Source organism: Sminthopsis crassicaudata, chromosome 2, assembly GCF_048593235.1.
Source record: "Sminthopsis crassicaudata isolate SCR6 chromosome 2, ASM4859323v1, whole genome shotgun sequence".
NCBI lineage: Eukaryota > Metazoa > Chordata > Mammalia > Dasyuromorphia > Dasyuridae > Sminthopsis > Sminthopsis crassicaudata.
Genome location: NC_133618.1, coordinates 476,684,957 through 476,699,677, shown reverse-complemented (window position 1 = coordinate 476,699,677; position 14,721 = coordinate 476,684,957). Strand labels below are relative to the sequence as shown.

General features: G+C 40.1%; 1 protein-coding gene across 3 annotated transcripts in view; it reads right to left on the bottom strand.

Annotated features, from left to right (window-relative positions):
- Positions 1 to 381: 381 nt before the first annotated feature.
- TSHZ3 (teashirt zinc finger homeobox 3) overlaps positions 382 to 14,721 on the bottom strand; it is an 87,958-nt gene continuing 73,618 nt past the window's right edge. For all 3 annotated transcript variants that reach the window (XM_074293252.1, XM_074293253.1, XM_074293251.1), the window contains exon 3: positions 382 to 5,196. In XM_074293252.1, the coding sequence (XP_074149353.1) occupies positions 1,994 to 5,196 (3,203 nt within the window). In that variant the 3' untranslated portion in view covers positions 382 to 1,993. The remainder of the gene's footprint in view (positions 5,197 to 14,721) is intronic.

Sequence of the window (14,721 nt, the reverse complement as noted above, 5' to 3'; positions counted from 1 at the left end):
TGTCCCCTCCCAAATCTCCTTTTCAGACTCCATCTCACCTGATGTGAAAAGGGGCACCAGAACACTGATTTATCATTTGCTTTATTTTTTCTTTCCCTGTCTCTGTGGTTCTTTCTTTCTTTCTGTCCTTTTCTTTTTTGGAGGGGGATGGTGGTGGTGGGGAGAGAATTCTGTCCATGCAGCCTCTGAATGAGTGCCAACCTGCTCTTTCAAAGCCAAAGTTCACTAAAACTCCATTGATGTATGTGCAGCTTTTGACTGCCAGCACCTGGCAGACACAGAAACCTACTCAGTCATAAACAGATCGCATACAATTTAATTTTAATGTGCTCGTTAGTCGTAGCACATTTCAGACATAATTGTGAACGCAACACAAAATTATAGCAAAAAGACAATTTTAATGCTGCAGTAGAAAAAAAGGTTATATGAAGAGTCATATAATGGTGCTTCATTGTCAACAACAAAACAGGGCACAGAGTGCGTTACAGGGTCTGTGCTGTTTACATGCCAATATTTTATACATAGATTCTCATATGGTGTCAGCTGTCAGTTACTTCTGCAAATTAACTGCCAAAAATGGAGACGAACAGAATCACTTAGTGTGCCGGTAACCACGGGTTACCTTTCATATGCCTAAAGATAAAGCTGGAGTATGGAATCTTGGGAGAATAATTAGGCAGAACAAAACAGAAAGTTACCAATTGAAATAAAAAGGCATTCTACAATATGAAATAGCAACCAAGAAGACTTATAAATAAGTAAAAGAGGTTGTATCACAGAATGCCTCATAACTTTTAAGCAAAGTGTTACAGTACAAACATTTTAAAGGCTTTATCAATGTTTAGGAAATACAGTACAAGTTTTTTTTTTTTTCTTTCCTTTTCAAATAGACTTAACCCTTTGAGCACTGAGTTTGTTTTGAACTTCCTTTGATTTCTAATAAATACCTTTAAAAATCATGTGCAAAATAGTTATGATGCTTGCCAAGGATGCCTTCCCTGGCCTCTGTTATCAGACTGCTCAAAACAAAAGATAACATGATGCTAATAAATATGCATAATTTAAACATGAACCTCTATCAATATAGATGTACTGTATAGCAAAACAATCATACTTTGCTTTTAGAATAATGTTTCTGCATACTTTATAAATGCTATCTGTGGTATCTTTTGTATAATTTACAATGTTTGAATGTAAAAACAAAAAACAAAAACAAAAAATTAAAAAAAACATAGACCTTAAAAAAAATGGGGTGGGGGAGAGAAATATACACTATACATAGGCACAGCTTATGCCCAGAGCATAGCAGGTACATAAAACACTGTTGCTATAAATGCAGAAAAAAAGGTCATTTAACCACGATCACATTTTTTTTTTCATAAGAGAGTCTGAAATCTATACAATATATACATCTATGTTTCAATGTGAAAATAATATTTTTTTTTAATTTCAAGGCTTGTTATACCCCTGCAGACCTGCATAAGTGGAGGTTCATATCATTAATTATAACTAAGCTGGTAAGGATTTTTTTTTAAAAAACCAGAGCTCCATACATTATCATTATTATTATTTTTTTAAACCAAATTAATGCAAAAGTGCTTCAAAGTACTCAGAGGGCTAAAGATTAAAGGGTAAGAAATACCAACACACTTGGGTCACATGGAAAAAGTGTGCCAGATTTCCTTATAAATGCTTAATTAAACTGTCTGTTAATGCATGCAGCTTGAAGCATCGGAGGGATGCCCACAACTAAATCCAATTTACACAAAGTTCCAAACACTTACCACTGCATTTTAACCTTCATATTTTACCAGTAACAACAGCTGATTATGCGCCTCTATTAAACACTGTACAGTTATACAAAACAGTTCAGCCCAGAGTGATTCTCTGCCGTTAGAGTAAGAACATGTGCCAAGAAGGAAATAGTAGCTTTAAGGTGCCTTTGACAGTTTTCCTCAAAGCAAATTACAGTCGTTTTAATCGAAAGCAAATGCTACTGCTTCTCAAGCTCTGAGACATACAGGAGATGATCCTCTGGCGATTTCCCATGTGTTTTGCTAAGATGAAGTTTAACGGCATGCTTGCTTGCAAAGGTCCGATTGCAAAGTTTACACTGGTAGGAAGTCCCCAGTTCCTCTTCGGGAGATGATGTCACCAGTTTTTCCGATGGGGACTTAGTTTGTGCTATCTGATTGTTAATCTGTTCATTGGACAGTTTGGACAAGTCCCTCAATCTGAAACCCAGATGTGACTCCAGGTGACTGATGTACGTGGAAGGAGTCCTGATTTGTGACGCACAGTCGTTACAAAAGAACACGGGGTGGCCAGTGTCCAGGTTTTTGAGGAACTTCGTTCCCCCTGTCCTTCTGAGCTGGTATTTCACATTGGCCAGCCAGTGGCTGATGGTGGTCATCGAGAGGCCCGTGAACCTGGAGATATGCATTCGCTCTTGGGGGCTCAGGTCCGACATGATGTACTTCCCTTCTGACGTCTGTCGGAGGCTGGCAGCAAACTGGGCCTGTAGGATCAGCAGGTGCTGGGGATTCCAGTTGGACTGGCGTCCTTTCCTCTTCTGGGCCGGGGTCGTCTCCTCGGGCTCCTCCAATGTGGTCCCGTCAATGTCGGACTTCTCGGAGATGCTGGAAGGTGTGGAAGATTTTGACGTGTGGCTCTCTGTCAGGTTCTTCAACATATCAGAGATATCTGACAAGGCATTCTCACGGAGCGGCGAGTTTGACATGAATGACACGACGGCTGACGTCTTCGCCGTTGTCACTGCAGATGAAGAGGTGGCAGGGGATGTCGACGTGGGTGACAAGAGCACTGAACCTAAAGAACAGCTTTTGTCAGTCTTTCCTTTCGTCAAGTCAATGGGCTGGTCGTTGTTGATGTGGTAGAAATAGCGGTCTAAGTGGTCCGCTTTCTTGGACGGCAGGGGAGGTGTCGCCACCGCCGCCTTCTCCGCCAGGCTGTTGCTCATCTTGAAGAGCATGCTCATGGGGTCGAGGGCGGGCAGGGACGGCTTGGCTGCTTTCCCCAGGTGGATGTTCATGACCGACTGCAGAGCGCTCAGGGGGTTAACGAACGGCTGCTCGGGGGGGTGGTCGGTGATGATGGCCGTGCTGCTGCTCAAGCCGCTCGTCATGGGCTTCACCAGCTCCTTGCCGTTCTCCAGCGGCTCTGCCAGGGGGCTGCTCTCCTTACACCCCTCCCTCGGAGGGCTGGGGCTGTCCTCTTGGCTCTTGAACCCGCCGTCGCTGGAGGCCTCCATTTTGATGGGCTCGCTCACCTCGCTGCTGCACGGGGAAGGGGTGGCCCTTTTCATGGGGGAGAGCTTCCCCTCGGGTTCCTTCATCTTTTCTTCGACTTTGGCGACTTTCTCGGTGACTTTCTTGACCAGCTCTTCCATGGCATGGAAGTTGGTCTTTGGCATCGGGGAGGTTTGGCTGCTGGGCGGAGATACCAGGGTCTGGTTCTTGGTGGGCGACACTATCTCACTATTGCTAAACATGGGTTTCAGGGGCGTGCTCTTCCCTGAGGAGCCCAAAGACAGTTTCATCATATTTGGGAGTTGATACGCTGCATGGATGCTGGGATAGCCACCCCAGCTAGGAGTCCCGTTCTGGGCTTTGTTAATAGCCGACGTGACTGTGTTTTCTAGTGATTTTAGGATGTCCAACCCTCCTTTGGGACTCTCCTCTAAGTCATTTTCAGTCAAATAATGGTACTTAGAAGAGATGTCATACTTCTCCTCTTCTTCGGCTGACTTTTCTTTGTCCTTAGCTTTTTCTTCAGCCACCACTCTCTCTTTGTCAGCTTCCTTTTTGACCTCCACGTTTAATTTCGGAGAGATGCTCGAGGGTGTATTGGAGGGAGAGGTAAATGTGGTGGCTGCCAGAGGCACAGACTGTACCTTCTCATCGAGCAGAGCTGTGATGGTCGGAGTGACGGGAGCCTCGATGATGGGCTTCCCTTTCTTCATGGCCGAGTTAGTGACCTTGATGAAGTGTCCGGTCACCATCATGTGCGCCGTGAGCTCCTGCAGAGTGTCATGAGAGCTGCCGCACTCCATGCACTTGAGGATCTGGGATTTCCTGGCCTCAAAGTGCCAGGCGTAGCTGGCCCCATTCTGGTGGCCGTAGCGGTTATTTGGCGTGATATAGGGGTTGGAGTTCTTCTGTAGAGCATCGTTTGCATCTGATAGAGTTGCCTTTGGGGTCCCACCTGTGGAATCGGGGGAGCTGGGAAGCTCAAGCTCCAGTGGAGCTTTCTTTCTGGTGGCGGGAATGATCTTGGCTGCAACAGGCGTGACAGGTTCCTTCAGAGGCACTTTTTGGTAGTGTTTTGTTTTAATCATATGAACACTCAAGTCCTGGAGAGACTCAAAAGAATGGCCACAGTACATGCACTTTAAAACTTTCTGAGCATCTTCCTTTCCTTCCATTTCTAGCAAGGACCTTTTGCGGGGTTTGGACCACCTCTTGGGATTGTTGTTATCAGTCTCATGGTTGTCATCTCGATAATGTCCCGTTTCGTTCATGTGCACTGTCAATTCTACTAAAGTATCGTAAGCTGCACTACAGTCTTTGCAGCGGAATTTGCTGGCCCCAGTAAATATGGACCCATAAAGCTTGCTGCTTTGTCGGTACAACTGTACTGTGCTAAAGAGACTGGGCTCTGGGAGAATGCGGCTTTGAGACACTTGCTGCAGCGTCTTAGCCATGGCACTCTGATGCCAATCAAAGCTGCCACTCCCACAGCTGCTGCTACTGCTACTGCTGCTGCTGCTGCTACCATTATTCTTGTCTGAGGAGGGCTGGTGCAGGTTCAGATTGAGATTGGACCAGTACGAATTGGAGAGAAAGTTGTTGTAGACAGCTTTCATCTGCTCCAGGCTGTCGGACACTGCCGAGTCTTCCAGGGGGATGGCAACCTCCTTGCTCTCCTCCTCGTTTTTCACGGAGCTGCTTTCAAAGTCAGCCATTCGATCACTGGTCTCACTAATGTGAGACTCACTGTCCATCTCATGGCTAGAAAATTCAGCAGCCGGAGAGTTCTGATAACTGGGACAGGTCTTGTTGAATTCTTTCTCAGGGCACACATATTTGGCGGAGGGCTCCCCATCTGCTGCAGTTTCATCAGGGTCCATATCTTCATCAACCAAGGCAGCTGCCTTCAATTCATCTGATACATAGGCTGTGGTAAGGAAGAGATGAAGAGAGGGCAAGAGGAAGGGGGAAAAATTTTTTTAAAGAAGAAAAAAAGGAGCAAAAGAGAAAGACAATGAAGAAGAGAAGAAAAGGGGAAAGAGAAAGAATGGAGAAAAGAGAAGAGAAGGAAAAAAAATGAAAGGGAGTTAGGAGAAAAAGAGCAAGAAAAAGAGACAAATAGTTGGAGAAAGAAAAAGGGGAGATGAAGGTGGGCAAGGAGGGAGAAAGGACAAGGAGAGAAAAAAGAAAAAAAAAGTGTTAGTAACTGCTAAACAACTACCATTTTTTTTTCTTTACTCTAAACTCAGCAAGCAAGACAGTCACTTTTTTTTTCTTTTTACAAAATTAAATAGTTAAAATGTGGTGTTTCTTCAGAGCAAAAAAAAAATTCTGCTCTTCAAACATAATTTGCCACCTTATTCTTCTCAAGGGGCAACAGCTTGAAATTAAAACTAAATTTGAAATTAATGAAGCACATTCTGGAGGTGGCATTCATTTCTAAAGTAATAAATTACTTGTATCAACCTCAGAGACAGCAGTTCCTGTCTGTCAATTAATATGTCTTATGCTTCTCCTACCCCTAATGCATTTCTTAACAGACAGATTCACAATTTAAATTAAGCAAGCATTTTTAACTCATTACATTTTGAGACTCAATCTTTAATAAATATAAAGTACAAAAACATCAATAAAATTTTCTCAAAGTAAAAAGAAAGTACATCAATTACAATAAATTAAAAACAAGATTTCATGGTTTTTTTCTCCCTTCTCCTGGAAGAGCAGGTAATGCGGAAGCTCATAATAACTCTGTAATGGGGATGGGAGCACATTGGTTATGGATGGAATGGAAGACCCCATTCTCCTCTGAATGCCCAGCTCTCCCTTACCACACAAAAAGCCATGCAGAATGATGTCAGGAGAAGTTCAGGAAAATTGGTATGCGGTGCTCATTCTTGCTGTATAAATATATACAAGACCTTCCAGTGGACCTTACAAATGTCAAAGTGTTTGCTCTTTAGACTACTTTGTCAATATTTACTCAGCATAAGCCACACAGACACCCAACAGGGATCCTGTCTTCTTGGAAGTAATGCAACCAGTGATGGAAATCTCACATACTCTTCTTGAATAAAGGAGGCAGGGACTGCCTTCTTTCAGGCAGTTTTCCTTAGTCATACTCCTCCAGCATTTTACCTACAACACATTCAGAGGAGCAGGGTCTGCAGAGACTTGCTTGGAGAACACACTAATGGAGCAAGGTGATTTGTTTTGCTTTTCTTTGTTTTTTCCCCCTATTCTTGAGCTATCTTCCTTATTCTCCTCCTAAAGGCTGAGAACTCTCAAAGGCAACCTCCACCCGTCAGAACAGTCCCAAAGGGAAGGACCCTTATCCTCATAGCTGCCAATCAGAATTAGTAACCACTTAAAGTTTGGACATCGTGATACTTTCATTGACTTGACTAGCTACCATCCTACCCAAAAAAAGCAGGTGTATATATATAAATATATGTATACATTAAGTGTGGGTTGGGCTTTTAGGGTGTTTTTTTTCCAATGATGATTTAAATAAATTAGGATAGACAGAGAGAGAGGAGAGACAAGTAGACACAGAAACAGAGAGAGACAGAAAGACAGAGAGACAGACACAGAGAAGTAGAGGAAGAAAAAGCTGATTTTAGGGAAACAACTAGACACAAATAAGCAAGACATGCCACCCTAAAAGCCACTTCACATTTAGGGTGGAGGGGAATTGTTTTAACTATACCATCATTTTCTTCTAGCCAAACACAGACCAGAGCTCAGTTCTGTTGTGCCTTTCAGTTCAGGCGTGATTTACATCAGAATAGGTCTGGACTCTGAGTTTCTGAGCCAGAACCACCATGTCTGACAATTATTGAATCGTAATTCAGAGAATATACCTGATGTAACAATAGCATTTGAATGGGGATCAGGAGAAGAGAACAGACTGTGGTTATTGCAAAGACAGCATGGTACAAAGGAAAGTGCATCGGATGTGGAAATGAAGGACCTGGGCTGTCATTCCAACTCCGCTGCTGCCTGAGTGACCTTAGACAAGTCATTTCACTGCTAAGGATTTCTTCATCTATAAAATGAAATAGTTGCTTCAAGGGAGTAATGGTGAAGCAAGCTGTAGTACATGGATATAACGGAATGTTACTTTGCTTATAAGAAATGATGGATATGAAGATTTCAGAGTCATGAGAAGATTCATATAAACAGAATGAATTAAACAGGACAGAAAAACAATATATACCATGGCTACCACAAATGTAATTATCAAGAAAATCAACAACAATAAAATTGATGGAAAGTAAAAACTGTATAATGAACAAATATACACTTTGCAGAGGGAGAGAAAGTGGAGGCCTATGGGTACGGACTACTGCATACACAGTCTTGGGTAATGTATTAGTTCTGCAGCATTTCTTTTTACTCCTCTTTTTAAATTTTGTTACACGGACTGGCCAGAGGCAAGGGAGGGGAAAAGAATATATTTAGAAATAAAGGTGATATGTAAAAATGTATCAATAAAAATTAAAAATGTTAGTCTCAGTGACAATGAAAGCCATGTGCCTTATCCTGTCAATAGTTCAGAAACAAACCACAGAGATAAAGGCTTGTTAAATATTTCTCTGAAAATCAATTAGGAATGTCCACATAAATTCCAGTTTTTACAGAGGACCTACTGATGTGTCTTACATTATGCGGAGGTGAGGGTATCTCATATGTGTAAGTTATTTGTCTAGGGAGGCAGAAAGGGGCTTAAGTTTTATCAAATGAAGCCACTGAGGCCATACGTACTTATTAAGTAAACAATTTAATTTAATTTAATTTTAAAAATAAGACAATAAAATAATTGGAAAAAATATTCTTCCTGCAGGCCACAGCCAAACTGTTCAGCAAAATCTTTGGTGTGTCCCAAGATAAGCAGGCCTAGTACCTACTATGAAAATAGTCATCTAAAAATCAGAACAAACCGGCTCTTCCCTCCCTCTGTTCCCCCTACGCAGAGATATAGAAACCTCTCTCAATCGTCTGCATAGCCAGCTACATCTCAGAGCAAACTTCTGGAAATCTGCTGTGCTACACTCCACAGAAGCAAGCTTAGGATGTGACAGGCAGCACAGGCAAGAGCCAATGGAAAATGCCAAACGACAGAGTTCGAGCAGCATCTAGTCAGGTCTGGATGACACACACTGCACCTCTCCTATAATCCTCTCTGAGAGGGGATTAGATCAGGGGTGAGTCTGTGTTCAACAAGATGCACTACAATATTTGGAAGGAAATGAACTGGATTCCAATGTGTCTAACACTTCCATGAAATGCTTTTTGGAAATTATTATTATTTTGGACAATAAGTCAACAGGAAGAAAAGGAAAACAGAATGACCATCTGCCTAGTTCATGCTTATTGAGGGTTCGGAGGAGATTCTCATCCTTTGTAAACAGTTATTAAAGCTGTTTTCTTCACTCCTGATCTCCTTGCCTGCTGAGATCTGCTCCTCACGGCTGCCACATCACATCAATGCCTTCTTCTTCTTCTTTACCCTACTCACACCTAGCGAATGGACCTGGATTATCCAGGGTGGATACAACTACAGTGACCAACCCCTGCCCTTCCCTTCAGTTTTTCCAACCACCACCATCAGGGACCATGGGAAAAACAATGGTTGGAAAAGGAAGGACATATCCTGCAAAGGGATGGGGAGGGGGAGCTCAAAGGGACATGAATTTCAAAAACATAAGAGGAAATCCTCATCCTTGATGGTACAAACAAACTCACCCTTTTCCAAACCAATCACAAACGAGATATGCAATGAGCAGGATTCTGCTAAACACGTGTAAAAGTGACTACACAAACAATTCAACAAGCACCTCTATTATATGTAAGATATAACCCAGGCACTGGGAGATAGAAAGATTTTTAAAAAGGAAAAATAGTTCTTCCCCTCAAGAAGCTTATATTTTGTTGGAGAATGTCTCTACAAAGGGAGCTATATTGGGGCTGTTGAACTGATTACAATCCAGAAGGCTGGAACCAAGTTTTATGTGGAAATATGAAAAAAAAAAAAAAAAGGTCAAACAATATAGTAGTTTAATGGGGAAAAAAGAATGGATTTGGAGTTAAATAAACTAATATAATTTAGTTTATTATATTGAACTAAAATTATTTTATTTCTTATATGTAACTTTGGGCAAAACCATCATTTTCTCAAGCATTTAGGAATCCTAAGTTCTATGATCTTCTAACCTTAATGTTTCTGGGTGATTTCAAAATGGAGGCACACTCCATCTAATACAAATAGTTGAGTCTAAAAAACACAATGTTAATTCAAACATCAATCAGGATGCAGTTCCCTAAAGAAGGATATTTACATACATTCAATAAGGAATATTGTTGTTTATTATTACTGTTATTTAATAATAATAGTCATTATTAATAATTTTCAACCATTGGACCTCAAGTTTCAAACTAGAGGAGTTGGGTAGAAAGGGAGGAAGAAAGGAAGGAAGAAGGAAAGGAAGGAAGGAAGGAAGGAAGGAAGGAAGGAAGGAAGGAAGGAAGGAAGGAAGGAAGGAAGGAAGGAAGGAAAGAAATGATGAGGTCCTGAATAATGGGTTGGACAGAAGGAAGGAAAGAAAAAAAAGAGGGATGGAGGGAGGAAGGAAACACATTTATTAAGCACCTACTATGTATCAGACTTACTGCTATTATTATTGTCACTTTACAGGTAAGAAAACTTAGGTAAAGAAAGGGTTAAATGCTTATCCCAGGGCTAATAAATATATGATGCAAAATTTGAACTCAGGTTTTCCTGACTATAGAGTTAATACACTATCCACTACACCACCTAATTGAAGTCATCCAGTAAAACTACCTCATTTAATACAAGAGGAAATTGTGGCCCAGAATCTTTTCTGCTTTAAGTACACGTTGTTCTGCTTTGGTCTTCCCCAGATGTGAACTATTCAGCAGCCTCATTAGTTCACTCAACAAACATTTATTAAATATCAGTGATAGGTAATAAGAAGCTGAAAGTGGAATCCCAGTATAGTCAACATTACAAATCATTAAATTTGGGCTCCAAGATATTAAGAGGATGCTTTGCAACCTATTACCTGGTGGTCAACCATCTGATATGAGCAACAAAAGTAATTATAACATCAATAATAAAAAAAAAATCTCTTCCTTCAATTTATATAGTACTTTGTGGTTATAAGCCATTTTGCACATAATTTTATTTATTCTCAGAATGTTATTGTGAGGTCACTAGAACCAAGATTATTTTCTCCTTTTTACAAATAAATTAACTTCCACTCAGAGAGGTTGCATAATTTGTCCAACAACATGTATGAAACAACTTTCCAACCTTCAGGCAGCTGGAATGGTGGAATGGAGGAGAGAAGGGGTGGCTGTGGAATCCTCATTCCAGGACTGATGACTTTAGGGAAGTGGGTGTTTGAAATAGAAGCATTCTCTGATCATTCCAACTCAATGCACCCACTCCCTCCTCTGACCTTCTCTGACTGGAATTGTCTTAGTAATTAATCATATGCTACCTAGTGAAATCTTTTCTAATTATTGTCTTAAGCTATTATTTAAATTTCCTACTTTTGGTTACTTTATAAAATCTGACTAATTTGTTTGTTTTCTTGTTTACTTATTTACCATAAACCTAATATATAAGAACATGGACCTAAATAGAAAAGACTCAGAAGTTCTGGTGGGATTGTGATCAGTATTCATGGAAGGAACATTTCACATAAAAAAATTACAATTTCCTCAAGATATGTCAGTACAAAAATCTTTTTGCTCTTATTGTTCAAATGCAAATAACTATGTAAAATTTAGAGAAAATATTTAAATAAAAAAATAAAATTTCAAACTATTTGCATTTTGATTACAAAAATGATAATATAGCAACTACAATTTAACTATTCACATGTTTATATGTGATGTCCTGAATGGTAGGGCAGCGAGGTAGCACAATGGATAGTGCTGGGTCTGGATTCAGGAAAACTCATTTTCCCAACTTCAAATTTGGCTTCAAACATGTACTATCTATATGAAACTGGGCAAATCAGTTAACTTTGTCTAAGTTGCTTGATTTATAAGATGAAATGGAGAAGGCAAAACATTCAGTATCTTTGCCAGGAAAATCCACAAAGAGTTGGACTTGACTGAACAACTCCTAGGTAAAGTTCTGAAGGGCTAGAGATACCCTTCCTTATACATCTTTATATCTCTCATAGGACATAACAAAGAGCCTTATAAATAGGTACATAGGGATTCATTGACTAACTGTGGATATAATTTAGAATGTGTTTTGAGGTTGCTTCTAACTCTGGGTTATTGTTCAAAATGATAATTTAGGTTTGTGGATTGCTTCATAATTTCTAATTGCTTTCACATTTATCATATCATATCTATCCAGGCCACTGTCAATTAAATGCATCTTTCAACACTGAGGATTTAAAACTAGAAAAGAATTTAAAGATCATCTAATCTAGGAATTTGTAATCTGGAATATATAACCCCAAGGTATAGAAGAGGTTTGCCAAGGGGGTATGATAACAGTTGGTGAATAACTGTATTATTCTATTGAAATGAGTAAAATCTACATATTTTTTATATGTACATGCATGCTAAATTAGTTTATTTCCTTTCATATTAGATATTTCATATTAGATAAGTAGCATGGGAAGATTTACTGAAAGCCAAGGGGATACCAAAAAAAGATGAGACCCCTTAATCTCATATCCTGTTGTTTGTCCTTCATTTTCAAAGAAGACCATGACATCAGGGAGATAATGTCATGACATGCAAGTGAATTGGATTTGAGTGAGAAAGAGTTGTGCAAAATCACCACTTTTACTTTCTGCTCTGAAGCCATCTAGAACCATAGTAAGATATAAAGCAGGATGACTAGAGATGGCCCTGGAAGTTAACCTGGAAGCTAACCTTGGCCTTTTTAAATTAAGGTCTTTCCTAGGTCTCAGTTTGACAAGAGGTAATGCCCATTTAGTATTTAATGCTAGATAAGAAATGAGGCAGAGGATGGCTTCTTTTACCTAGCTGAAAGAAAGGAAGAAAGGATGGAAGGAAAGAGGGAAGAAGAGAAGAAAGGAAGGAGGAAAAAGAAAGAGAGAAACAAAGAAAAAGAAAGAAAGAAAGAAAGAAAGAAAGAAAGAAAGAAAGAAAGAAAGAAAGAAAGAAAGAAAGAAAGAAAGAAAGAAAGAAAGAAAGAAAGAAAGAAAAAAAGAAAGAAAGAAAGAAAGAAAGAAAGAAAGAAAGAAAGAAAGAAAGAAAGAGAAAGAAAGAAAACAGAAAAGAAAAGGAAACAAAGAAATCAAGCTGGGAGGAAGACTCTCAGGGATTCTGGCCATAACAGAAACAACTGCTATTTACATTCACTTTGAGACAATGAGGGCCCAAACAAGGATCAAGAAGAGTTTTGTTCTGGAACCAGAGGCTGGTAATTTTATATGACTCTCATTTTCAGGGACGAGGAAACTGAAGCCCAGAGAAGTTAGACGAGAGGACCAAAGCCCCATTAGGCAGTAAGCACCAGAAGTGTACTTGGAACCCAAGTCATCTAATGTGCTTCTACACAGGCAATGAGATGGCTCAGTGGAGAGTGGTACTCCATTTGCAATCAATTGTTGGTCATCCCTGTTCTCAACAAGGACCAATGACAACAGAAGGATGTCTTCACTTACAAGTGAATTGGATTTAAGTGGGGCAGATGCAAAGGCATCATTCTGATGCCTGGAGTTCAATTCTAGTCTTAAGCACAGACCCTAGCTGGAGATCCTGGACAATCACTGGGATTCTGTCTGCCTTCCTTTTCTAAACTATAGAAGCAGGATTTCAATAGCACCTATCCCCCAGAGTTATTGGGAGGATCAAACAAGACAATTTTTATAAAGTACTTAATGTGGTGCCTGACACATAAATGGTGTTTAATAAATTAAGTATTTGTCCCTCCATCTTTCTATGGCACAGCTGAAAGTCATATACCTCTCTCTCCTCTTTTTTTTTTTTTTTTTTTGTCTCTGTCTCTCTGTGTGTATGTTTGTGTGTGTGTGTCTGTCACACACACACACACACACACACACACACACACACACACACACACACACACACTTTTAGGATATTTAGCTCTTCCCTTTTAAAGTCAGAAGACAGAAACCTTGTCCTCGGGGTCAGCGTGAAGAAACTAGGTATCTTCAGTGACCTCATGCTGCTGTTGCATTTTCTAGCTGTTTCCTGCACTATATTTTCCACCTAAATAATGTATTAGCTTTTGCTTTTAATAAATAAAATTTACACCTTCGCTATACTATCAAGTAGATGGAGCAGCTGGGCTGTGGGGGAGAAAGCTCCCATTCAAAAAAAAAATCAACAGCTGCAAAAAGACCCAAAGAAAATATGGACGAGAAAAGACTAGCAAGCATGGAGCTGATTGGGGTGGCATTTGTTCCATTTTCCCCCAACTTGCTCAGTTGCTAAAGTTCCTCTTGAAAAAGTGAAGTCTCTGCTGAATTGCTAATATCAGCTTCGTTCTGTAACATTCCTGCTCTTTTCCCTTTTTTTTTCCTTGCTCAAAATAAAAAGTAAATGCTTGGAACAGCAAGACAGCAATAGAACCCTTCCCTCATGCCTAGGGTGTGTTTTTAGACAACTGGGTGATCAGAGGAATTTAGCAAGAGCAGAAATGAAGGAGATGATTTGGTAAGAATGCTTTTTCATGAGAAATAAAATAACCTCCCACAACTTTTCATGTGCCAAGCTCTACACCCCACCCCTTCTGCAGCACTTCCTCCAAATCCCGCCACTTCCATAAAATTCATTTTAAGCAAAGGGAGGGGCACCAAAACTAAATTGGCAGCACAGAGTTTTTAACTCTGTCAAACAAAATTGACTAAATTAGACTTATTAAGGGTAATAGTAACAATAAATATTGGTATTTACATTTTAAAAGGCTTAGGGTCACAAAAGGCTTTTTATGGTAGTTTCTTGTAATAGCTCCATAGCAATTTGGTGTATAAAGTACTTTCATCTCCCATTTTCCTGATGAAGAAACTGAGACTCTTGAGAGCTTATAGATCAAATGGCATGGCGCAGTGGGATATATACAATGGATTTGTAGTCAAAGGAAATGCTCTGCCATTTACTACCATTTGTCAACTTAAAGGCTCTGAGTCTGAGTCTCCATGTGTTATTGGACTAGCTGGACAGTCCAGCTGCTGATCTATAACTCCATATGATTCCTGCCATTGCCAAAGGCTCAGGAGCAGCTCATGGATGAGCCAAGATTCAAACACAAGTCTCCTTAAAAAGAAGATGCTCACAAGTGAGGGAGCAGGCTTCCTAGTATCAGATTATTTTGAGTGTTCAGAGCTCCCATATCCGCAGGACACTTAGGTACTATTCAATCTCAAATGCAAGATTCATGGAATAGGTAAACACCAACACCCACCCACAG